This window comes from Lycium barbarum, chromosome 2 (assembly GCF_019175385.1).
Source record: "Lycium barbarum isolate Lr01 chromosome 2, ASM1917538v2, whole genome shotgun sequence".
Lineage (NCBI taxonomy): Eukaryota > Viridiplantae > Streptophyta > Magnoliopsida > Solanales > Solanaceae > Lycium > Lycium barbarum.
The window spans coordinates 130568491-130596211 of record NC_083338.1 but is presented as its reverse complement, the minus strand read 5'-3'; the positions used below and the strand labels follow the sequence as shown (position 1 = coordinate 130596211).

At 38.3% G+C, this 27721-nt stretch overlaps 1 protein-coding gene across 2 annotated transcripts; it reads right to left on the bottom strand.

The window, feature by feature from the left end:
- Nucleotides 1-27372, bottom strand: LOC132627251 (uncharacterized). Of its 2 annotated transcripts, none has more exons than XM_060342498.1 (18): nucleotides 27160-27372; nucleotides 25635-25859; nucleotides 21890-22022; nucleotides 21428-21579; nucleotides 20961-21044; nucleotides 20799-20861; nucleotides 17747-17872; nucleotides 17458-17664; nucleotides 13531-13650; nucleotides 13228-13274; nucleotides 5829-5991; nucleotides 5575-5712; nucleotides 4855-4977; nucleotides 4433-4531; nucleotides 4001-4090; nucleotides 3730-3811; nucleotides 714-844; nucleotides 1-558 (listed from the first exon to the last, which is right to left on the bottom strand). In XM_060342498.1, exons 2-18 carry the CDS (start codon nucleotides 25776-25778, stop codon nucleotides 397-399), a joined length of 2064 nt encoding a protein of 687 aa, XP_060198481.1. In that variant the 5' UTR covers nucleotides 25779-25859; nucleotides 27160-27372; the 3' UTR covers nucleotides 1-396. The 2 variants fall into 2 exon arrangements, with proteins under 2 accessions (XP_060198481.1, XP_060198482.1); XM_060342499.1 differs by having other exon boundaries at nucleotides 25635-25812.
- Between the last annotated feature and the right edge of the window lie 349 nt (nucleotides 27373-27721).

Sequence of the window (27721 nt, the reverse complement as noted above, 5' to 3'; positions counted from 1 at the left end):
TAAGAGTAAATGATAACTAGAGATTACTTGTATAACACTCATATTCACAGGGGAATATAACAAAGGGCTTGAAGTTTCACTAATACTGGACAAAGCATACCTTAGACAACTTAACACTAACTAGAAAAAGAAAAAAGAAAAAAGCACCGAAACAACTAAAACAACTAAAATACATTATGACCTTGTTGCTAATTCCCCCAATATGTCAAACTACCATGGGAAAGACCTAAAGGCCGGAAACCCGAGCCAAGGACTTACAGTGTACCGACTGGATCATACAATAAAACAAGTTAGCACACGCCTAGGGACTATATATGCTAATAAAGACCCGTCTGTTGATATACAAGAACACGGCAGCAAGCAGTGAAAAGGAATTCCAATGACAAGTGAACCCGATCACTGGCTTCCACCAATAACTCTGCGTCGTCCTGAGCTGGAGTGTTGGTGAGCTTTGCTATCATTCTGTATCCTATCTGCATACATTGGCAACCGGATGATCTCATAGATCTCATTCAACAACACTTCTTCAGTGATGTTGTCAGTAATACTTCTCATCACCTGAATTTTGTTGTACAAGAACCATAAGTAGTAGTCTAGTTGGGACTCTCTCTAATTGAAGAGAAAATACACAGAAAAAATGTTCTATTAAAGCACAAGTCTACGTATCAATTAATCAACTGCAGAAATTTAGTATTTGCCATTGTAGCAAATACCTTTTCGTAGGTTCTGTAATCATTTGGAGTTCCTTTGTCAACTCTGGTCCTCATCCAAACCCATGCTTTGCTATTGGCGTCCCAAGAACACTCTATTATTTTACCTGAGTAGTCTGACGGGTCAGAACCATCTGTGACCATGAAAGAAACCAATTTCAGGATATGCACCGGAGATAGTATACCCAGAGAAGTGGGAAAAAAGAAACAAGAGCTCACGGGATACAAATGAAGCACAGAGAACTGCTCAGATATGGAAGTTCACAGCAACATTTCCCTTGATGTTCCTATCCTATAAGTAATTCCAAGTGACAAGGACCAACCATTGGAAAGACCATCTTAAAGAGCTTATTAACAGAATTTTGCACATAAAAGACTAGACATACCCACTGTATTCTCATAAGTGGGGTGTGGCGAGGGTAAGATGTACGCAGCCTTACCCTAACTTTATGGGGTCGAGAGGTTGTTTCCGATACATAAAAGACTAAAGTGATACACTAAATGTAGATCATCTTGTTCAGGGTCATGTGCAACAAGGAGTTTCCATATATGTACTTCATGGTGACTATCATGAAAATGCAAACAAGCTTTGACTGCCCCCTTGATTAATTGAGAACCTTATTAGCTTATTGCTACACTCCAAAATAGTCACACTAACATGTCCGACCTTTTTCAATTTTAGCAACCGATCCAATTTCAAGAAGTGGATGATCCACGCTCTAATTACTAAGAAGCAGCAACAACAACAACAACATACCCAGTGAAATCCCATAATGTGGGGTCTGGGGAGGGTAAAGTGTACGCAGACCATACCCCTATCTCGGAAGATAGGAAGGCTGTTTCCGAAAGACCCTCGGCTCAAGAGAAATCACAACGAGAAAGGTTAGATAAGCACAAGCAGTTCAAAGCAAAATGCAAATGAAACTAAAGAAAGCGAATAAGTCAAAATAGAGCAGTCTGAAAAAAGGGAGCAGTAGCTACCACAGATAAATAAGATAATCGAAGTACAAGAAACCACATATAGTAGCAAGAAACAAAGGACAATAGACTATAGATCGAAATAGCGACTACCTACTAGCCTTCTATCCTAATTACTAAGCATCAACTATAAACCAACAAAATGTTTTAAAAAAACAAGATCTAATGAGGCTACTATGAAATATTTATTCATGGGTGGGGCAAGCTCTTCTATTCTAGTTCATGCTTTCTCTTGGTTATATGGTTCATCCGGGGATAGATTGAGCTTCAAGAAATAGTAAACAGTCTTATCAATGCACAAAGGTATAACTCCCCGGGAATTTCAATTGCGCTCATATTCATTACCATGGGAATTGCGTTCAAGCTTTCCAGACCATTATTTTCATATCCAAGTTGTTCAAGAATAGTGACTTAGTTTCACATGTCTTAAAACTTAGTGGAGATTCCCAAGGGATACAGGCGCCGTCTCCACCTTAATACCATTCTTTTGCATACAGCCGCGTTCGAACCCGTGACTTGCAACTAACCCACCCTACGGCAATATTGCCTTCAGTTTTCAATCACAGCAGAAAGTACTTATAGAATTTTTATGCACAATCTTACCACTCCCTGAGTCCCAATATATGTCACATACTTTCCTTTTTAGTCTGTTTCTTTTTGGAAACTATTTAATTTTAGCATTGCCATTTTACCCTCAATGACATGACTTGTTGGGACCCACAACACCACTCATTAGAGTGAAAAGACATATTGACCCCCCCACTCATTTAAAAGCACATAATTGGTACGTTGCATATATTTGCCTTACACGTTACACGCCTTTTTTAGTTTCTTAAACTCCGCGTCCAGTCACATAAATTGGGACGGCGGCAGTACTACTTAGCACCCCAGAAGCACCAAAGGAAATCTCGGCAATTGAAAGAGAGTGAGAGCCTGTTTGGCCAAGCTTTTTTTAGGCTAGAAGTACTTTTTCTCCAAAAGCACTTTTTTTTTTTGTTTTAAGATTTGAGGTGTTCGGCCAACAGAAAAAAAAATGCTTTTGCGGAGCAGCAGAAGCAGTTTTTCTGCAGTTTGGAAGAAGCTAAAAATTTCTGCTTTGAAACAGGCAGAAGCAAAAGTAGAAAATTATTTTTCCCAAGACAAAAATATCCCTAATATAGATACATATTTACCAAGTATATCCCTCATTATTCATTATGTTTGAATTATAAAACAATCTGTTTGGTTACTGCGTATAGCAACTCATTTCATTCTGATTCTTTAATTATGCACTTCATATCATTTATTTTTTCTTGATGCTTTTTAGTATATTTAGACCATCATGTTAATACTATACTAATATTTGATATTTTCTTTCATTTATCTATGTATTATATTTTTTTGAAAATTTTAATAAGTACTTTTCGTTTTAGTTAAATAAAATTACAAATTTAAATTAAAGTCTTTCGAAATAGATATTTAAAATAATTTCTCTATAAAATTATCTTAATAATAAATGTTCACTGATACTTGTCATTTTCCGTAATTTGGCACTAAAAGCGCTTTTTTAAAAAAGATTAGCCAAACACAATATTCTTATCAAAAGCACTTTTCAAATGAATTAGCCAAACACAAACGGCTTCTCATCAGAAGTAATTTTTTAAAAAGCACTTTTGAAAAAAGCACTTATCAAAATATGCAGATTTTAGCTGCTTGGCCAAACAGGCTCTAAGTCATGAAATAGTCTCTTTAACTTTCTACATCACACAATGTATGCAGATTAACTCAATCAAATAGTAGCACTGCATCCAATTTCCCCACAAAACACAACTAAGAAATCACATCAGGTCGGTAAAAAATAAAAAGACAACAATAAAAACTGAGGGACTAGGTTCCTTTTTTTTTTTTCCTTCAAAAAAAAAAAAAAAAACACTCAGGGACTAGGTATGGCGGTATGCAGATAATATTCAGTTCTTATGTTCCCAACCAAACCTCTATTCAAGTTAACATTCCTGCATGATACCGCAAGAGATATAAACTAATATAACAAGGGACTTCTAACCTGGGAAAACAACTCTGGTCCGTTCCATAGGTGCCTTCACCCCTCGTTTATTTAGAGAGAGCGTTTCTTTACCATCGGCCACCTGTCATAATGGTCAGAGATAAACCACTTAATTCTAATACGAGACCGTGAACCATGATCCGCTTCCACTAAAACTGTGGAAGAAACAATTGACATTTGACTGGTAGGAGGAAAACAAAAGTAAGAAACAGAAAGGACGAAGAGGAAACAGAAACAGCTCAAATACATTAGAAGAGCAGAGAAGACAAACCTCAAATAGAAAGTCAACCGAGTTCATTTCAGGGTATTTCCACTTCAAGAGACCCTCATGCGTGCGAGGAACATAAGGATCATCCCAACCCTAACACGGAAAGAAAACAGTAGCTGAGCGTCCAGAACCAGAAACAGTTACATTGTATGATTTTATGTATCTCTGCTGTTAGTCACAGACATGCTGTTTGCAATTATTTGAATGAGGATGTGATACCATTCCAATACTGCTCGACAACATAAAAATAAACAAAGATAAGTTTGAAAACCTCTTCCAAATAGAGTTTCCAGACATAGCAATCAAGAACGATATATAACTTGGAAACATCTAAAGTGATGTACAAATTTAGACTCCTCGGGGAAAAATCCCATAGAACACTAGAACAAGAAGAAACTCAATATTAATGACTAAAGATTTGTGACTCTTTGGAACCTGAAAAATAAGACCATCTGCTTCATGTGAAAGCTTTGGAATAAATCCTTTGAGAAGTTTCGTGACAGTAGAGAGCAGCCAAAAATCCTTCCTCCTCACCTGGTAGACATTGAGAGATCAGCAACCACTTTAGCTAGAAAAATATGATACTAGGAATTAACTACACCAAATTTTATGATCCTATTTTACAACAACTATGTTCCTATGTTTTTTGAATGTAATGACACCAACAACAAACCCAGTGTAATATCACAAGTGGGTCTGGGAAGGGTAAGGTATGCAGCCTTACCCCTACCTTTATGGGATATAGAGGCTGTTTCCGATTGACCCTCAGCATCCCTCCTCCTCTATCCGGGCTTGGGACCGGCAATGTGAGCGAGCTCACACAGATGACAGCATATAACAATATTAATGAAACATACCCTGAAAGGCTCCAACTCGTATCTATAAAAAGGGTTTCTACTCTGGTATATATGTTGACGTTCATAATTCCTTGGCTCGATCACTTCTTTGTCAATCATTTTCCACCGCTCATAAAATGGGCGCTGTAAATTATACACCAGAACAGAGAATGAGCAACATCAATGGACAGATAAAGTTCGTGGTAAAAAGCACACAATTATACTGAATAAATAAATAATGCAAACATCTTCTACTACAACAAAGGACTTAAGCTGTTTCATTCTTATACACAATCAGGGATTCTCTAACACTTTGAGGAGCTCTACATTTCCTACCGGCAGACAAACCTCGAAGCAAACTATGTAAGTAAACCTCTAAACAAACTAAAAAGACACCATACAAAATATTTTGCTCCCAACACTTCCTAATAATATTAAAATCATTACTACAAACATTACTAGAACAAAAAGAGGTAACAAGTAGGAGATCGTTAAAAAAGCAAGTAAGACTGTAAAGGAACTTTTGTCATCTATGTAGGTACTGCTGATATCATTCCACATTGAGTTTGTTATGAATTTACCACATCACCAATCTGATATTTCATATAAACAAAATCAGAAAAGTGACAACAAAACACAGGACGATCAATGCAGTTCACAGAACCAAGAGTCCCCTGAGGATATAAGCCTAAACTAAACTTTCCAAGAAGAGAGTAGTAGTTTCCTATAGAAGAATCCAACCTCTATGACAGACACATGGTTAAGGGCCATCATATCATAAATTAGGTATCTCCTTTCCTGCTTCTGTGTGTCGGGCAAAGTATCAATTACCATCTCCCCATCAAGTAAAGTGAAGTGGTGGGTCTTTTCAGCTAAACCCTGCAGAAAAAAAAAATGTGACAAAATCATATGCAGATAATTTCCATCAGTGAGATAATAAAGGAAGGAAAAGAAAACTATCAGACATCCTGATAGTTGATTGGATATGAGCATACTTCACTAGTGTGTCTACAGGGAAATCTCATTTGGACTCTTCGAAAGTTGAAATGCCTATCAATTATGTAACAACCATCCATCGTGATCAACATCATATAACGTGTTCCATCAGCCTTCCATGTTGCATAGTAGTAACGCTGCCTTAATAATTGCAAATTATCCCTGAATGTCAAGACAATGATTACCTTGTGAGTTGTGATGAAACTATAATTCATGGGTTTCTCCTCATCAACTTGTGTTGGATGCGACGAAACATTGTAAGGCAGTTAGCCAGTTTAACGAATAAACAATTATTTTCTCGGAGAAAATATTACTCCCTCTATCCCAATTTATATGAGGTCAAATATGAAGATATAATAAGGTTATAATCCGAGAGCAAAATTTGTATAAGGGGTCTAAAGGAAAGACAGTAACTACTTAAAACACATTAGACGAAGAAGCTATTATCCAGAATAAAGAAAAATATTAGTTGAATAAACAAGCTAGATATCACCATTCTCAAAAGACAAAAAAGAAAACTAAAAATGCTCCCAGGAACTAAGTTCGAGGTGAGGGCCTAACTTGTTCAGAACTTCCAACCTAACTGTTACAACTGTGCTGTTTAGCCATAACAGGCTGTGCTTTGCTACAATCATCTCTTCGATTCTGAAGAAACATAGCTTGTGCAGAGATCATGGACAAGAAAATCTTCTTTAGATCAGTGGAAAGTCTTTCGACTTACAACAATATTAGCACAGCTGCTGAAGATTGGTATGAATGGGTGGAACATAGCCAGTTTCAGATTAGAAGTACTCCCTCCGGTTCAAAATATGTGTCCACTTAGACTTTAACACACCCCTTAAGAAAACACTAACTTCTAGGAAAAAAAAAATAGGTGTTTTGACTAAACTGGCCTTAAATAATAAAACTCATGATTATATATTGCCTTGAGTAAATAAGGGCAAATCTGGAAAAATAAAGTTAATTCCTTCTTGATTATGTAAGTGGACATTTATATTGAACCAAAATAATAAAAAGGCTAAGTGAAACTATTTTGAATAGGAGGGAGTACTTTTTAGCAGGAAGACTATGTCATCTACTAAGAGCAGCATCAGAAATAAGGGGAACCTTGTAAAAAGGTGGAAACACAGAGATCATTTCTCAGAAGTATTCTACAATCAGAAGTTCAACAGGGTTGGTAGATTCATAAATATAGTTACTCTCAAAGGACGAAGGATGGTACCCTTATACCTGAAAATGCATTTAATGCTAGTTGGAGACAATAGCAGGGAAAATAGAGAATTTCTTTAAGCTAAAGCTCAATGTGGTGGTTGGCTGAGATGTAAGAAGAAACGAAGTTGACAAATAACCTTCCTTGGGCTAAAGAAAAATTGATACCGTAGATGAAGGTGTTTGGTATTACTGATGTGAAGTGAGTCATCGGTAATTTTTCCCGATCACCGAAAAATGCAGTTGGAGTGGTACAGTCTTTTAGTTGACTGTGAGTAGACACTACGGTGGATAAGAATATCGTCGAGGGCCTTCTAAGATGGCTGAAGGTAGAGAGCTTCCGATTTTAAAATTGAGGGTTTTGGTGGGTCTGGTCCAGGCAAGGCAATGAAAGACGGGTCTGAGACGCGTTTGAGGATGGGAATTGTCCAAAAACGGAAACTCGGGGTCCGATTAAAATGTGAAGAGCAACATGGTAGTGGGGACAGGATTTAAATCAACAGATAAAGAGGGCTGGATATTTCTACCATTTATTTAGTGGAGGAGAGACCTTACCCTTCCAAAAGAGGCGGGATTTTACCAAACGCGATGACACTTCAAATTAAGGTCAATCTGCCACCAGCAACCTCAATGGAGGACCAGCAACTGCTGATTCAGACCATGCAAAGCATGAGCAAGACCTTTTAATAGTTCTGTTATGATCTGAGGGTTTATTCAGAATTTAGTTACAATAATTGCCACGTGGATGGTGTAGATTCGTTTGGGCATTAATGAGCTCGCACAATCCAGATCAAGCCCAATTGTTGAGGGGATATAACCACCTAACTGACCCGGCTACAGGGTTAACGATTAATTTGGGTCTTCTTCTCACCTTCTCCGTTTCTCTCTCAATTTCTCAGCTATTTCTCTCTTCCTAAATTATCTCCTTCTACTACAGGTTACAGGCATCAATGGGCATCCAATAGCCCAATCTATCTTCATTTCGCATTAATAGTTGATTGTAATAGTTTAAGTTGACTTTTGCTTATTATAAACTGAGAAAATTGTCCTAAAATCGGTTGTGTTTGATCGATTTGTTTAATTTTTGAATCTCGTTAGTCAGATTATTACAATTGGTATCATAGCCTTGGATTCTACGACCTGTGCGTGAGAAGCAGCTAAGGTTGATGCCAACAATGTCTCCTACTTCGATCGCCCACTCACCAGATAATCTTCCCATTGCTTTTCACAAAAGTACTAGAACTACTACCAATCAAACTCCCATTTATACTTATTTAAGTTATCATCGTTTGTCACCTTCAGATCATGCCTTCATTACTAGCTTATCCACCGTCAAAGTTCCTAAGACACTGGCAGAAGCATTGGTTCATCCAGGTTGGCGTCAGGCTATGATCGAGGAGTTGATTGCTTTGCATAATAATGGTACTTGGGACCTTGTTCCTTCACCCAAAGGCAAAACCATTGTTGGTTGTCGTTGGGTGTTCACAATTAAGGTAGGTGCAGATGGAGCTATTAATCGTCTCAAAGCGAAACTGGTTGCTAAGGGATACACTCAGATTTATGGCATTGACTATGGAGATATTTTCTCACCAGTTGCCAGATGGCTTCTGTCCGCCGTCTCATCTCTATGGCAGCAATAAATCATTGGCCCCTTTTTCAGCTGGACATCAAAAACGCATTCCTTCATGGAAAACTTGCTGAAGAGGTTTATATGGAGCAACCACTAGGGTTTGTTGCTCGGGGGGAGTCTGGACTAGTCTGTAGACTCCGTCGATCCCTTTATGGTCTTAAGCAATCTCCTAGAGCATGGTTTGGTCGTTTTCGAGCTGTTGTCCAACAATTTGGAATGATCCGAACAGAAGTTGATCACTCTGTATTCTATAGGCATTCATCTTATGCAAAACGTATCTTTTTAAATGTTTATGTTGATTATATTGTTATCATCGGTGATGATCATGAAGGTACTGCTCAACTAAAACAACACCTTACAAGTCACTTTCAGACTAAGGATTTGGGCAAGCTAAAATACTTTCTAGGCATTGAAGTGACATAGTCTGCAATAGTATTGTTATCACACAACAGAAATATGCCTTAGACATTTTGGAAGACGCTGATATGTTGGATTGCAAACATGTGGACACTCCAATGGATCCAAATACTAAGCTTATTCCAGGACAGGGGGAGCCTCTAAAAGATTCTAGCAGATATCGGAGACTTGTTGGCAAACTCAACTACCTTACGATCACACGACCAGACATCTCATTTGTGCTGTTAGCGTAGTTAACCAGTTTCTGCAATCACCTTGTCATAGCCACTGGAATGCAGTGATTCGCATTTTACAATATATCAAAAGCTCTCCGGGACAAGGTTTATTATATGAAGACAAGGGACACACCACATTGTTGGGTATTCTGATGCAGAGTGGGTAGGATCTCCTTCTGAGTTCTGATAGGCGGTCCACATCAGGTTATTATGTTCTAATTGGAGGCAATCTAATATCCTGGAAAAGTAAAAAAGCAAGCTGTCGTAGCTAGATCAAGCGCAGAGGCGGAGTACCGAGCTATGGCATTGGCTGCATGTGAGCTTATATGGTTGAGACAACTTCTCCACGAATTGAAGATGGGATAGGAGGAATTGAATCGATGAAATGGATTTGTGATAACCAAGCTGCACTACATATCGTTTCTAATGCCGCGTTTCATGAAAGAACGAAGCACATTGAGATAGATTGTCACTTCAAGAGAACACCGCCACGAGTTTTGTCAACTCAAAAGATCAACTGGCAGATATTTTCACACAGTCGCTCCAAAGATCCAGAATTGACTATACTTGTGGCAAGCTAGGAGCATATGACTTACAGACTCCAGCTTGAGGGGGAGTGTTAAATATGGTAGTGTAGATATGGAAATATCCCAAATCCTTGTAATGATAGCGTAGATATGGGAATATCCCCAAATCCCTACAATTAAGAATTATGAGATTGTGTAATATTTTTTCCTTATTTACATTCTATGTAACAGCTATTTAATCTCATTAGCTTGAGGGAATAATCAAGCAACTAATTCCAAACCTCTTCTTTTCTCCTAATTTCTCAAGGGTTAAATGGTGCAATTGGGTCAATTTCTGTATTTCAATTGTTAGGTTCTCAGTGACCATTAAGGGGAATCCACAAGGTTTTTTCCCTTCTGGTAAGGGCTGAAGCATGGAGATCCTATCTCTCCATCGCCGTTGAAGGATTTTACAACATGATGGCATTTGCAAACACAAATAGAATTGAATCACCACAAGAGAACACTGAGAAAACACAAATCAGGAAAAGATGAACAGAGATAGAGAGAGAAACCATTGCATCCTTTATTCCATCAAGAATGAATTAATGTCATCAAAAATGAATTAAAGTGTACAAGTGTGACGAAAATATGTAAAAGCGAACTGGCTAAAACTACAAATAGGACTAAGTAGACTAAGTATCGCTGTCATCCATTGGGCCTTGTCACTTGGGCCTGCGGCTGAGCCCCATTATGATTAACAGGTTTAACGTGACTAGCAGAATAGGGACAGCTTTGGAGATATCTTATCTCCTTTATGTTGCTGATACACTGGTCTTCTATGGAGTCGACAAAGAGCACATTATGTACCTTAGACTAATGCTTACTATATTTGGACTGCATGTGAATCGGAGGAAAAGCATGATGATCCGCATCAAGGAGGTCAATGAATTGCAGGACTTAGCAGCTACTATAGACTGTCAAGTGGGAAGCTTGCCTACCGTCAATTTGCGAATGTCCCTAGAGGCAAAACACAAAGGATCAGACATTTGGAGTCGAATAGGGGAGAAGGCAGAGAAAAAGCTTGCAAGGAGGAAGGCACAATACTTGGGTTACACTTGTCGATTCTGTTATGGAATCCCTACCCACATTAATGATGTCTCTATTCCCATACCAAGTAAAATAGAGAAAATGTTACATATTGAACAGGGACTTTATTTGGCAAGGCAACAAAAGGACACCAAGGTGCTGAATTCAATGAAGGGGAAAGGAGTAAGTACTAGCAAGAGGAAGGCAGGCTAGGGATCAAAGATTTGACCCTGCATAACACAATTTAATTGATGAAACGGCTTTAGAGATACATGGAAGACAATTCATTATGGAAGCAAGTGATAAAGAACAAATATGGAGGAGGAAACTGGTGCGATCAAAAAGGTAAACCATTATGGGCAACTGGGATACCTTCAAAAATCTGAGGTTGAAAGTGTGTGATGGGAGAAAATTTTCTTTTTGGGTTGATACTTGGATAGGTTATGGCCTTCTCAAAGGGGCTTTCCCAGGAAAATATATGATCTTTCTTTGACTAAGGATGCATCAGTGGGTGATGTCCTGAGAATCAAAACACAACAAGGATGGAGCTTAAATTTCAGGAGAGCACAGGATTGGGAAATTCATGAAGGATTTAAATAGTTTCCAAAGGACTACAGAAGGTGTTGATAGGCCTAAGCTGAGTGGCAATAGGCAAGAGAACTTCACTGTGAAAGACACTTATAAGCTGCTGCATGTCAGTGGAACAAACAGCAGATCCTGGCCTTGAAAAATATATGGCAGACCAAAGCTCCATCAGAGTCGGGTGTTTTATTTGGCTAGTTGCTACAAAGGCTTGTTTGACACGACCAACTGCAGAGGAGAATTTTCCAGATTGTCTCCTGGTGTTTTTTTGTGTGAGGAAGGTGCAGAAACCAATAGCCACTTATTTCTCCACTGTAAGTGACCTCCAAGCTCTGGCAGAGCTTTCGGAGCATGTTCAATCAGAATGGACAATGCCTCAGAACACAATACAATTAGATGCTGGGTAAAAAGGAAAGGGGCAGTAAAGAACAGAAAAAATAGTGGAAGACTATCCCTGCTTGCATTTGGCAGACTGTGTGGAAAGAGAAATTCTAGATGCTTCGATGATAAAGACACGCCTTTGCAGAGGATAAAACTGAACTGTAGCGTGTCCCTTTATTTTTGGTGCAAGGAAAATTATGTAGGGAAGCAAAATCTCTCCAAGATTTATTAGAAGCAATGTAAGTAGTTTTTTTGGCAGTTCTTTTTTGTAAAGTTGTATAACGAAAGAACATTTGTTGCCCCATGTGTGACCTTCAAAGTTCAAAAACTGTGTTTCCTGCACAGACATAATAGGAACACTATCGCATCATCAAAGATGCGCAGTAGCATCAAGAACAAATTCAGTTGGTCACCATAAAAGAATTTGAAATGAAAAGAAAAGATAGAAAGGAAAGGGGCTCTGAAGATTTGAAACTTAACAAGAAGGTTGAAGAGTTCTTAAAATAAAAGACACACATAGAGTCAGCAACTTCTTCCCCCAGAGGAGGCAGCCCCCTTCGATGAGCCACAGACCCTCCCAAACTAAGGTAATTGATACCAACAATGAAGAAGTCCTTCATTATGAACATTTGGAAGTCATCCAAGAAACTTGAGTCTCTATGATCCCCCCCAAAACCCTCATCTGATGGGCGCAGTTATTTTATTTTCAGGAACTGATCTAACAAAAACACAACTAAAATGAGAGGTTAAGAAAATATAACCTAGTGCCAGGAGACTTCCGAGAAAAGCTTAGTTGCAATATTTGCACCAATACAGCTAAAAAGCTGAGAGAAACATATCATTCTGCAATACCAAACGACAAAGGGAAACTTGCACCGTTGGGTGATAAATAAACTAGAAGCCTAGGCAAAGATTCCAAATGGTTGCAGAAGCAGAACAAGAGGCAGCAGCAAGAAATCGAGAAATAGAGGGGGAAAAATGTGTGAGCAACTTCCACGTGAAGAAGAAAACACAATAACGAGGGATTTCCTCCTTGGCACCAAATGAAGATATTCACTAAGCTTCAAATCAACCATTAAGCATACTAGGATTAAATTGCTTATAAGTATTGAATCACAAAGGTGGATTATTATAATTCCTTGTTGTTTTTGATATGTAATTTAGCATTTAATATTACTACTAGTACAGTTTAAACAAGTGTGCTTTTTTTTTTAGAAATATAAAGTTATCACCAAACCAACATGTTTCCATAAATAGGGGCTTCTCTTATGCATGGTTAAGCTCAATATTCTAGAAGGTTACACTTGACTATGTACAGCCAAAAACATATAATCAAATTACAATATCTGGATAAGGACTGGAATCAAACCTGTCAAGAGAGACTGGATGTGAACCAGGAAACAGTGGGCCTCTACCCTGAAAGACATAAACCAAAAAGATTTATGAATTAGAATAGACCAGCAGACGCATCCACATTTTGCAGATAGTAAACCACTTATCCACACAACTGCCTAATAGAAAGGTACTATAGAAACATAGCACTTTTAAGTGAGTCCATAGCAAGACTAAAAAACAAAGATAGCACACATAACATCAGAAATAATTTTCATATACAAATTCCAGTACATCGATTATACAAAGACACCAAGAGAACTGACTGCAGCATTCCTACCCCTGGGGTCATTTTCAGTGCTTGATAACAGAACTGTCGCAAATAAATTTGCTGATCATGTGGGATTGCATCTCCCAAAAGGTCATCATTTGACATTACTACTTGTCTCTCCGGATTATCCTGGAAAAGGAGAAAACGAGTTATAAGGAAAATCAAAAAACTCTATCAAATAAATTAAACCTCAGTGCAAGGCAAAGTGCAAGAGGCCAAAACTCCAACATGGTGGTATAAGTATCACAAGCAGCTATAACCTTGATATCAAAATCATCATGCTTAAATTTATTCTCCTAGTTGACCTGCAGCATTTGAATAGATTATTACATTGAGTATTCAAGGTTAGTGTTTTACACAATTGTGCGGTTGGTTGGTAAGATATCAAATCAAGTTTGAATAATATAAGTTCTTATTTTTTCTATCAAGACAAATTGATCAAAAATATAAGTTCTTATTGTTTTACATTGGTTTGAAATATTGGACAAAGAAGACTCATTTGACTTTTCTGGACAGACCAAAGGGAAAGCAAAATCAGGTTTATGAGTATGAAGGGAGCAGCAGGTTAGGCCAGATCAAAGAACTACTAATTCTTCAAAAAAAAACTTGCATGATTCCACATATAGTGTGCAGGAGGTAAATTATAAGCAAGACTAAGTATAGCTGCAGCATGCCAAACACCACTTACCGTTTTGGTAAGAGGCACCAAAGGACAAAAGCTTGAAATGTGGGTTGGGGGTGGTGATAGCATATAACAGAACACCATGATGAACTTTTTTCCAGCTAAGATTAGGAAAGAGGAGGATGACCCTGGTGTAGAGGGTCAGCAAATATGACACCATTAGGATGTGTATTTTTCTAATTTCTCATCCCTAAAACACTCCTTTTTTCCGGAAAAGGTAAGTATAATAGATGTCAAGAGAATCAGCACTACGAAAGTGCAGTAATCACATCCAAAATCCCGAAAATAAGACAAAAAAAAAAAAAAACGACAATCCTGCAATCCCAAAACACTTACCAATCTAGAAAATAATATGCTTCTTCAAAGTTCTAAGCAAAGTTAAAACTCTTCTAGCACTGCTTAGAATGCTGCCAAGTTTTTAAGAAAAACTAGACTTCTACTTGAGCAAACCTTTCTTTAGTTAGTAAAGGGCCAAGGACGATCAATTGGTAGCAACATGAAGGCACAAAAGCTGCGAATGCAAATAAGATATATAGGAAAGTACAGAGTTCTGAAGAATTATATGATAAATTCTTTATCCGCATATACCAATGATCATGCTCCTACTTTTGTTCTTTCTATTTTGGCCAGGAAACCATATTGTCACCAAGGTTGCACAAATAGAAGGAAATGGAAGATGTGAGCCAAAATTCTTCAGCAATGGCTACTTCTTTCGCTATCAAATATATAGATAGGTAAAAAAACATAAGAGACCATCTTTTATTCTCAGTCCAGCATTGGAATGAAGTCGGGGTCAATCAATCAACTATGCTTAAATTGCCAGGACTCTTTCTCAGCAATTTTATTCTCAGGACTCTTTCCCTTAGAATCCTCACAATATCAATCAATCAATCAACTATGCTTAAATTGCAAATCCTAACCCGAGACTAAATTGCAATTTAAGCATAGTTGATTGATTGATTGATATTGTGAGGACTCTAAGGGAAAGAGTCCTGACTCTTAAGAATATCATATCGACTTTGTTAGTTCAAATTTCATCAGGGCAAAAAGAAGGCATACTCAATATTAAGACCAGATATGGAGGTGACTCTAGTAATCAATCTAGCCTTGACAAGCCCAGCTTAAGAGAATGCCTTCTAAGAAGCAGCGGCAGTCAATGCATCCCGATTCCATATTATTGCAAGGTCGCTACCCAAGAGTCCTCATTTATAAGTCTACTAACCCTATTTCTACCCACTGGACCACGACCAACCACATAGACCCACATACAAAAATACTAGCAAATAGACCCATCCCCATTCCCAGCAATCTCACTTAATTCGGACCAACACAATACTCACACAGCCCTCTCAGACTGAAATGCCCACCACCAAGACTCAACCCAATCAAGTCATTCACTTAAGCTCTAAAACTTCGATTACTACCCACAACCATCTCTACTCTCCCCCAACCTCTCTCGTTACTTATGCTGACACAACCCTCCCCAGCTCTACCCCCTGTTCAAAAACTGAAACCACCATAACCACTGATGCTGGTAAGACCATAGCTTCAACAGATACATGCACTGATTTGATAGCCACGGCGGACAAAGATATTGAGCCATTTACTGTGAATTCTACTGATGAAGTTCCTCTACTTGGTATTCTGATGATGAAAAGTCTGTTCCGACTTCCGGGAACTAGATCTCCTACTACAAACAAAGCAGAGCTATCTCTCTGGATTCAACGGAATGCTCCTAAGGTGGGGAAAATTTTGGGTGACAGGAAAGCGCGAGGATAAGAGATGATCATTGAATTTCTTCTGAAAATTGACGGCTGTAGACAGACTAATAAGGATCTTTCACTGGCAGCAAACTCACCCAGCTCGCAACAAAGAGCAAAGAAGAACTTGGAACTCCAAAAGACTAGAGTTTCATATCAACTATGAGGCTGGTACACGCAAAGGTAAAGGTCAGAAAGTCCCTGCTTTGATGTTTTGATGATTTTAAAAATCTTGCCTTGGAACATAAGAGGAGTAAACAGTTCTAAAAAGGTGTGTCTCCTGAAGTCGTTATTCTGGAAATGGAAAGCGGATTTTATTTGCCTGCAAGAAACAACAGTTGAGCACTTCTCCGCAACATGTGGCAAGACCAACTTGGACCTGGCAGAAGGACAGATTTTGTGTCATCGGACGCTGATGGTATTAAAGGGGGAATTGTGATTATAGGGGACAAGGAAACATGGAAGGGGACAGCATTCCATCGCAGTCCAATTCAGAAAATTTCCGACTGTTTTTTTGTGTGGGTTCTTTCTGGGGTATACACCCCTTCAAATAATTCCAACAAGTCCCTGGTATGGTTAGAGTTGTCAGCAATCAGGGGGCTATCTTCCGAGCCTTGGGTAATCTGTGGTGACTTTAGTGTCACCAGATTTCCAAGAGAAAGAAGACACCAGCAGAAAAACTAGTGGGATGATGGCTTTTTCAGACTTTATCAGGGATTTAGAGCTGCTGGACACCCCCCCCCCCTCCCCACAAAAAGGCCAACGCACTTGGTCGAAAGGCTCTTCTAGTCCAGCAGCTTCCAAAACAGATAGATTCTTATTTTCGACCGAGTGAGATGACTGTTTTAGGTATATTAAGAAGACCCTGTTGCCTAGGGTTTCTTCTGATCATTTTTCCCATTCCTGCAGTGTGGCCAATGGTCTAACAACCCTTCTTTTTTCAAATTCGAAAACATGTTGTAAGAACATGACAGATTTGAACACTTGGTGTGCCAATGGTGAAGTTTCTTTCAATTTTATGGCAGATCCAGTCTTATCTTTGCAAGAAAATTACAGCAGTTAAAAGCTAAGTTGAAAGATTGGAATCAACACAACTTTGGGAGGTTACAGGCTTACAGCACATGAAGACTGAAAATTTGAAAAAGATCCAGTGGCTTGATAGTAACTTACTGACAATGGGAAAACTCCCAAAGCAGATTCTTTAATTGAACTCGATGAATTTTTTATTTTCAGAATCAAGCTTGATATTGCACTCAAAATCAAGTTTCACCTCTTTCTCACCGGAAAAGTATCAGAAAGGGATAGGTTTCTCATCCTAAAGTTGGGAGCCAAAGATATGGTAGCACTTCAGTGTTCACATTTAGAATTCAAACACCGCCCTGGTGGAAACCAAAGGCTTAAGCTTTCAGCAGAGGAGGAAGTAACCAAACACTTCACCCATGAAGTAAGTGCTAACAATATCAAGGGAGAAACTTCTCTCAGAGAAACACCTACAGGCAACGGAACTGCAGGACCACCGTCATCGTCGTCATCCGGCATAGCATCAGAATTCAAATCAAGCTCAGAAGATCTTTTCCACTCAGGTGTTGAAGGGCAAACAACCATTTCAGGTTTTTTCTCATGATAAAAGGCATATAAGGCGTCAATATAGTCCGGCTTGTAGATCCCAGGAGGGCGTTTATCAGAAAATAATTTGATTGCCTGCATAAAAATACTCTGATTATTCAGTGGTATGTGGTTAAATCTGAAGCAGCAAGGATCTAGCATAAAAGAAATTGCTGACCTGAGTGACAGATATCTGCACCGTACGAATAAGATAATGAACAATCATAAACCCAGTGCGATTATGCCCATGTGTGCAATGGACAAGAATATGCTTCTTCGCATGATTCCGAGCGAATTGTGAAACCTGATAGTAAGCCATAATTATTAGTATCCGATTCCTTTCAGTAACATATAGCATTCAGCAAGGATGTGGAAAAGTTAGCCCTCCCTTTGCATAAAGGAAATACAAGTCAGATGATAGCGCGCTTCTCATGAATCCAGTGGTTCCTAATGCTTAGAAAACCTAACTAGGAGTTACAGAACATCTTTTGTGGAATAGAATAACCCGGTTGAAGCGTAATGATCATATGTCTGTAACGCATTGTATGTTATATAGTAGTTTTTTTTTTTTAAACTGGTAAATTTGTATCCCTCAGCATTAAGGATATGCTGGAGACCTTCAAAAATGTTAGTCTAAAAACAGAAATAGAAAAGAGATACTTACAAGGATTTTAATGTCTACAAAATGATCTATATCCTCTAATCCTATTTCTTTACACCAAAAGTAGAAAGATACTATACAATTCCATTTTACTTCCTGAATGGAATTGGATCTATCTTTAAAACACCTCCCATTCCTTTCTTTCCAGATGGTCCACCAGATACAATGTGGGATCATCCTCCACCACTTCTTTTGACTCTTGCTGCCTCCTCTTCTCATCCAACAACTTAGTAGATCTGCCGTGTGCTCTGGCATAGTCCATGTTGTCTCTTTCAGGTTGAAAAATAGGGACCATAGTTCTGCTTTTCATCAAAAAAAAAAAAAAATAGGGACCATAGTTCTGCTGTGAATTTGCAGTGAAGAAAGAGGTGGTTGTTGGTTTCATCAGTTTCATTGCATAGAAAACATCTGGAGACTATGATGTTTCCTTTTTTCTTCAACACTTCATGAGTCAAACAAGCCCTCTTTGCCAACCAACCAAGTGAAACATTTCACCTTGGTTGGTGCTGGACACTTCCGAATTTTTATCCAAAATCTTTGGTGCTCCTCATTCTGCCCTATGTCCTCCTTTCTGTAAGCTCTGTTTACTGAGAATTGTCCATCACTATTGTTTCTCCATCTCAAAGTATCTGCATCAGTGTTGGTATCTTGGAAGTTACCAGTCCTGCTCAACAGATCAGCCACCCTATCTATCTCCCAATCATTCATGAATCTTCTGAAAGTTAAGTCCCATCCCTGTACACACCATATTTCATTTACAGTCACCTCTGGGTTATTGCCTAAAATGAACAAGTCTGGATAAGTATCCATAAGTGGGACTTGCTCATTCCAAGCATCCTTCCAGAACCTTGTTTTTTTCCCATCACCTACTTTCATCTTCAAGTTTCTTTCCAGCTTTGGCCAAAATGCTCTTATAGTCTTCCAAACTCCAACTCCATAAGTACCATTGCATACATTTGTACACCAGTGATTGAGTTCACCAAACTTGCATTTGATAACCTCGTTCCACAATGCATTTTCCTCAGTGTTGTATCTCCATAGCCATTTCAATAAGCTGTTATTTTGAGACCTCAAGTTTCTTATACCCAGCCCACCCCTTTCTTTCCCCTGCATTGCAACCTGCCATTTCACTAATTTGTAACCTTTGCCCTCTTTATTCCCTTGCCACAAAAATTCCCTTCTGGGTCTGTCGAATTTTTTCTGGATGTTTGCTGGTAAGGGAAACAGAGACATAACATAAGTAGGCAAAGAATCCAGAACAGAATTGATCAGGGTAACCCTTCTTCCCAGAGATAAGTATTGAGCCTTCCACCTAGCAAGTTTCTTTTCGGTTTTCTCCACTATCCCATCCCAAATTGTTATATAGTTGGTCCCATTCTTCTACTCTTCCCTGGAAGTCGATGACTATTTATAGCTGTTGCCTGAGCACTAACATAGAGTTAGACCCAGTGTGCTTTATTTCTATCCTAGTCAATCCTGATTCAACATTAGAAGCATATTGATTTTTCCCCAATAACCGAATATGTTTGTATACTGCATATTTAATTCCATACTATCTATGAGGGTAAGGAAATGGAAATGGACCTTGGGCCTAACTCAACCCCTAAAGCTAGCTCATAAGGTGGGGACTGAGCAAGACCATATAAGGAGACAACTCCCCCACTCAACCAATATGGGACTTAACACTCCCCCAACACTTGAAACCTAGAGCGGGGATAACATTACAAGGGTCTGGCATCGATACAATGTAAAAAAATGGACCTCGGGTCTAATTCAACCCCAAAACTAGCTCATGAGTTGAGGATTCCCCAAAACCAGTGACAGACTTACTAGTACTGCTTTTGTTTCTGATCTAAGACGAATCTGACAAAATACATTGGACATTGCAAATACAGTATTCCCACAACTTGACACTAAATATCAGGAAACTCTTAACTCAAGGATTTTCAAGTTTTTAATTCATCATCCTCTCTTCCCTTTTTTTTTCGGTTGGGGGGGCAGCCTATGACATCTTATGGGAATTAAATAACCCAAGAAGGAGATGCAGACATCCACTAGTGTTCCTATTACTACTACAAAGAGAGCATAGCCCTGAAAAAACTAAGCTCTCGCTATGTGCAGGGTCCAAGGAAGGTCGGACTGCATTCAGTCTATTGTATGCAACAGTACCTTCCATGTTTACAAGTGTTGTTAGACGGGTTAAAAGAGTGACCTTTTGCTCATACGACAACCCTTATCATTGCACCAGGGCTTCTCTTCAAAGATTATCATACATTTATAATGTAACATAAATACTTACATGACATCTATCCTTCCTTCCTCAAAATAGCTTCTCTTTTCTATTCCTAAAGTTTACAGGCCAACTAGCTATCCGCATGTGTTTTCCACCCGAGTAACAAACATTAATAATCACAGCAAGTGTAACATGTGACACTAAATCCATAACAGACAGTAGATCTAACCACGGATGACAAAGGTAAATAAATAAATTTGCAGTACTTCATGTTAAGTAATGCAAGATCATTTCCCAAAAAACAAGTAAAACTGCAAGCAAAATAAATACGATTACCTCGTGAACAAATAAATTTACAGACTCGTTGTCAGGTACAGAATCACGGCCTCTGCATTGAATCTAAACACACGAGAGTTCAAAATCAGGACAACAACCATAACTCAAACAATACTCCCCCACCACCCATCCTGCTCCATGACTTTATTACCGTGTACCAACCTTTACATGCTTGATGCCTTCTTTCCTCCAATCTGACACTGAATAGTACCGAGTTGTATTTGTGAGATCAATCACCATACCAAACTGAAAATTTTAACATTTAATGAGTGAGTTGCAGTTTAAGCAGATCTTTTGTTGCCGAACTAAGCCAAAAAAATTAAGGAGTCAAAATTATGACGGCATCTGGTGATTATACATTACTAACAAATGACAATATCAACCTCAGGTTTGAGATCAAACATCAGCAAGACCATCTTTTATCGGTGATATAAAACATCTTTAAGAGCATAATTCATAACCAGCAGCTTGTTTTTAAAGCTGATGGCACTAGTCATCTATATAAGAACTAGAATCTACAAGATATATCACAAATAACAGCATTCTAACACAAAATAATAAAAACTTTAAACAGCACTACAATTTCTCCTCATGAACATACGGACCCACCATCAGGATAACACACTCACCTTTCTTCCTAGAACTCTCTGTTGTCGGATGACTTGCTTCAATGAGTATCTTTTGCCAGGGGGTACACAGTCGTTGAAAGTTTCATCTAGTGGAACCTTTGAAGGAATAATGCAACCTATCTCCTGTCCAAACGGAGGACAGTCCAACCAACCTGCTTAAGCAATCCAAAAGATAAACAATGTAATATAACTAAGAGAAGTCAAGGAGGGGAAAAGGGAGAGAAAAAAGTAACGGAGTCGAAATAATAGTCAAAGAGTACTATTAAAGTTATGTGTGACCTAAAGTTACACTCAGATGACTAGAAAAAAAAGAAAAAAAAAGATGGATTACAGAGGGAAGCAGGAATATAATGCTACTTCTGCAAACACACAGAAAAAGACAGAGATATATAGAAAAAGAGAGAATACACACGCATAGCCGATCTTAAACAATTAGCGCACACTCAGGGAAAAACCAATCACCTGGAGGAAGTCTGCTGCTAGGCTTCTGTCTCCTAGTCTGAAAAATTTCCTCACGCATTCGTTGCTGAGATGGATATGCTGGTCTATCATCCGAACGTTGTCTTTTGAGTCTTTGAATCCTTTCTTCCCGCTCCTAAAGCAAATAGCATTTAGAATGGGGAAGTAGAAAATTATCAATTAACAAGAAATTTCAGTCACCACAGTATTAAAATTTACAAGAACATACCACTACCAATGGGCTCTTACTCCCTTAGTCCCCTATGTCTTTCCATTTTCTACGGAAATAGGCGACAAAGAAGCAAGTTTTGCTTATTTTAAAGAGCTACTCGTTGCTTTGGGACGAGATGAAGAGAATTCTGAGAAAAAGATTTGTTTCATCGCATGTCCAAATAGAACAACGTCTCCAAACTTTGAAGCAAGTTCTATGCCGGTGGTGAATACAATGTTGTGAAAAGCAAGTGCTTCGAAGCGCCGGTCTGTGCACTTCTTCTGACTGAAGAGAAGCGTGTTCCATGAAGCGTGAGCTTCTAATGAAAACGTGAGAAGCGAAGAAGCGCTTGAAGCGTCGCTCCACTCCAATTAAAAAATAGACAAAGTAACCAAACCTAGAATTTTCTCACTTCTTGCGTCGTCTTCTTCGGAAATTCTTGCAGTAGTGTGGGGAGAATGTGTTGAAGGAAATGTTCCCTAATTTATATCGTGTGTCCAACCAAAGAGGAATGACAGTCCAACAAATTTGTAGGTCTCAAGAGGGGGGGTTTTTCATTGGGACTTAGATTCAGAAAGAACCTTAAAGACTGGGAGATGGAAGAGTTTCATAATTTGGCTGAGTTTTTGTATGGGCTAGTCACACCAAACAACTTACCGGATGTTTGGAGATGGCAGGAGAGTAGAGATGGAATTTTCAGGGTGAGCTCTTTTTATAAGAAGCTACTCGTGAGAGATGAATGTACTTCCCCCCAAGACGCTATTTGGATTCCTAGAGCACCGAGGAAGTTGTGCTTCTTTGTATGGTTGGCGGCTAGGGGCGCGATCTTAACTGCAGAGAATCTAGGAGATGGAAGAGTTTCATAATTTGATTGAGTTTTTGTATGGGCTAGTCACACCAAACAACTTACCGATATTGGAGATGGCAGGAGAGTGGAGATGGAATTTTCAGGATGAGCTCTTTTTATAAGAAGCTACTTGTGAGAGATGACTGTACTTCCCCCCATGACGCTATTTGGATTCCTAGAGCACCGAGGAAGGTGTGCTTCTTTGTATGGTTGGCGGCTAGGGGCGCGATCTTAACTGCGGAGAATCTGAGAAAGAGGAGGATCATACTTGCCAATTGGTGTTTTTTGTGTAAGAGCACTGGTGAAAATGTTGATCATCTTCTTTTACACTGTGAGGTGGCTAATCGATTATGGAGGGTGGCCATCAATTGGTTTCAGGTGCAATGGGTGATGCCGGGTACAGTTAAGGAGGCTTTGCAAAGTTGGACTCATTGGAAGGGGATGAGAAGCCCGAGAGCATGGAGCATTGTCCCCTTAGCAATCTTGTGGGTCATTTGGAAGGAAAGAAATAGGAGGGCATTTGATGGGGGGAACAAGATTTTGCCAAATTGCATAGGAGTGTCTTGTCTCCACTTACTTTTTGGTGTGCTTACGAGCTAAGTTGCACGGACTCTTCACTTTCGATGCCACACCTGTGACAGATTATCCAAAAATACACTACTTTTGGAGAATCTGACACGCACCCGTTGACATTTTTGAAGACTCTGAGCAACATAGCTTACGAGGTCCCTATTTTTATAAAGGATTGGATCTCTTTTGTTGAGAACCATATTTTGATGTAGGTTCTTTCATTGTGGTATATGGGCTTGTATACGGAGTTTCCCAATTGTTAATAAAATTATTTACCTTATCAAAAAAAAAAAAAAAAACTTGCATCTTCCTCTTCAGAAATCAGCAGCAACAAGGTATGTTCATCATCTTTCTTCGCCTTTTTTGCTGGCTTCTTCTTTCTTTCTTTTTCTTTTTTTTTTTTTTAAACCGGTAATTTTGTATTCTTCAACATTTAGGATATGTTGGAGACCTCCATAAAGGTCAGTGTTTTAATAAGACGAGGCATTTTACATATGGCTCGGCACGGTGTAAGCCATGAGGCACAGAGCATAAGCCCCATGGATATTTAATTTTTAGTATTCCCTAAAATAATATATTTTAAAATAAGTAAATATTGCATAAAAATTTGATGAAAACAATAAATAAGTGCAAAATATATATAGATGTGCACCATCCCCACAAAAAAACTAATCAAAGCTATCCATTATACGCCACTTACAAGTTCGCTTAAAGTTTTCTAAGGTGGAGGAATAAAAAAGATGAATAATTTGTAATTTGAACTTTGAACTTGCTGCGATGAAGGAGAACAAAGTTTCCTTTGTATTTGCAAGTGACTGTCCTTTTTTTTTTAAGTAGAATTCCATCATCTTGGCTATATTGGCCTAGCGATGATGGGGGGTTTGGCAGGATCCTACCTGTGTATATATTTACCCAAAAATGTACACGGAGGAGGACATAGACCTTAGCCTCCAAGATTACATGTAGAATAAGAGCCCCCATACTCCTCTTTTATATTACAATCATGATTCATATTGAGAAGGATAACAAAAAATTGATTGGCATCATCAACTCAATCATCATTATTAAAGCTGAAATGTCCTTTCTTGATCTTGTTCCGGAAGAGGATGTATCCTCTTTGGTCATTCTTCAAAGAAGCTTTAGCCTTCAAAGGGATAGACAAAGCTTGTGTGAAGAATTTTTTAGATTTCTTGCTCAGCAAGAGATAGAATTGGGAAAGAGCATAAATTAGGGCTTCTAGCAATAAAAAAATGTCTTGACTTCTATATTTTTAATGCTTCAGTTCTTTTTTAAAACTTTTGAGTAATTACAAATTGACTTTTGAGAATTTGAGTATTATAGTAAGGACTTATTCAGAAAATTTTATTTTAATGTGAAGAAGTTTCCTATGTGAAGAAGTTTCCTGGGCGTACACCCCAACGAAGAGCTCGCCTCACACCCAGGCGTATGCCCCGAATGGATGGGCGTACACCTTTTGAGACTTTCGCCCCACACCATCTCCTCCGGTAGTTTTTGATGCGCCTCGCCCCAGGGCGAGCCCTGAAGACACCTTTTAAAAACTGAATTTGATTCGCCTACTAGGTTGGGGTGTAGATGTCATCACAGCTTAGGGAATTTTGGGTCGTGACAGTTGTGCTTCCATGGATGCTATCAACTCCATCAAAGGACTGGAGCCAAAGAATAAAAGTTCAGATAAACATGAATATACTTGTGAAACGAGGTCATTTCAAGGACGGTTTATATCAGCAAAACTACAACAACTCCCGGCTACAAATAAGTGATGACAACTCAAGCTCCTGAATGTGCTAAGCTTCGTGGTTTAAGGAAAATCCAACACTTGGACTTGTTCAAAAAAGGGAAAATTCAGACACTTTGTCAAGTAACCATTCATCTGTCTGAGATATGCACAATAATATATTCTCCAAAAAAAAAAAAAAAATGTTGTGAATGCATTGCACAAAGCTTTCTACTGGTTATTACACTGTCGGGAAAAAGCAGGAAAAGAACATCCAAATATAAAAGAGATATGTATCGAACAAAATGCAAAAGAAACATCCAATAAAGAAGCAAGTTCAAGTACTACTAGAGCTCGCTAGTTGATATTATGAACAGTGACGTACCCGACGTGATATCTCCACGGCACTCGTAACATATTCTGCACGCTCATCACCATGTTCTACAATAGATTCTTCTGGTTCATCTTCTAATTGTTTTCCAAAAATCTCATCATCGTCCTCTAGCTGTGGAGAGGCATTTAGATCCATGCTGGCAATTCAAGTATCACCACAAAGCATATGCCTATAAGAAATTTATTAGGTCTATAAGGAGGCGACCACAGTTCTGTCCTGCAAAAAGTTATAATTGGACATCGAATTGTTTAACCACCCTGACAAAAGGTAAACGGATACTCTTCTATGATAACCCTGAAGGCTGAATTTATTAGATTCTCAATGCATCAATCACGTAATAAAAGTCAATGAACCCAACAATCATCATAATTTGGATACAAAAGAAAAACACATCAACATGGATGCAAAAGGAAACAATGCTGGAGATGAGATGATATGAAACAGAACTAGATTTGACTTGAGTCAGACAATACAAAGCATTTTAGGGTCGGAGAACGAGGAAAGAAACTTATCAAACCCAAAAACAAAAACAAAAATAAAATCATAATAATCTCTAGCAGTGCCATTATTTGGGGTTCATATGGGGGATGTATCCAACACACAACACGGTCAAATTTGGAAGGAGAAAGAGGATAAAAATTGTTTATAAATGACAATCTGATCATGTACCAGGAGAGCTAACTAAATCTCTTTCTGTAATTTCAATGTTGTATCCTTGTAATCCCTTTGCATCTTCTTAATGCCTTTCAAATGATATTACTTACTTCATCAAAAAAAAAAAAAAAGACATTTGTTTATAAATGACCATACTTAAGTCTCTTGAGCAGAAACAATTCATGACAGAGGAAATGCTGCCAATTCATTTCAATTCTCACCTACCACACTTCTACAACAACATACCCAGTGTAATCCCACAAGTGGGGTCTAGGGAGGGTAGAGTGTACGCAGACGAGCCTCTACCTTGGGAGGTAGAGAGGTTGTTTCCGATAGACCCCCGGAAAACAAAGAAAGGAACACTAGATGATAACAAAAATTAGTCTGAAAAAAAAAAAGAAATGATAGCACACAATAATCGAAGGGCAAGAAACAATAGATAATAACAGAAATCAAAGGACAAGAAACCACAAGAGTAAGACTACGAATGCAAGTCACCGACCACACTTCTCTTCTACAAAAAAACATAAAATTGGACATTGAATTATTTAACTACCCTGCCAAGAATCCAAAAACTATCCCTAAGCACCTCACCTAGTAGATTTCCTTTTTTTTTTAAAAAAAAAAAAAAATCATAGTAATTTCTAGCAGTGCCATTATTTAGGTTTTCTTCAATACACAACATGGTCAATAACAAAAATTAACTAATCAGAATCAATCAATTCAACCCTAAAATATGAAACCTAGGTCTAAGATTCCAAATTGGGAAAATCTAAACCAAAAACAAACAGCAAAAATACATAAATAAAACAAGAATTAAAGCTGCAATTAACTAAAACGAACAAGAAATTCAAATTCAAACCTTGAGGGCAAATTAAGAGAAAGTGTGCCGAAAAAGTGTTGTTTAGATATATAGTAAAGATCAGAAGAGACGAATTTAAGGGCTCAATCCATGAGTAAGACAAAGGAATACCGAATTGAAGAAGCAAGTAAATAATATTATTAAGATGGGTTTTGAAAGACACATGTTATGTAGTAGTTCGTATATGTGAATTTATACTCAACTACTCTTTATTTCCCAACCTATAGTGTATATATACTAGGACTAGGAACATAAATTATTAACCCAAGTTAGCCCAATTTATACAGCATTAAATATGTTTTTTTGGGAAAATAACATTGTATGTCTATTTAGAGAAAATATTTATTCGAAATGGATCATATTTTTAATATTTATCTGAAATGGTCCTTTACCGGGTTTATACATTATCTACCGTAAATGTATGATGTTGTATATAGTGTGTATAAACAATGTTGCAAAACAAAAATTGGCAATGCGGATGTAATACTTTATGCTGGATTGTATATTATTGAAATTATCCCTTAAATATATTACTATAACTTATTCCTTAAAAAGTACCTCT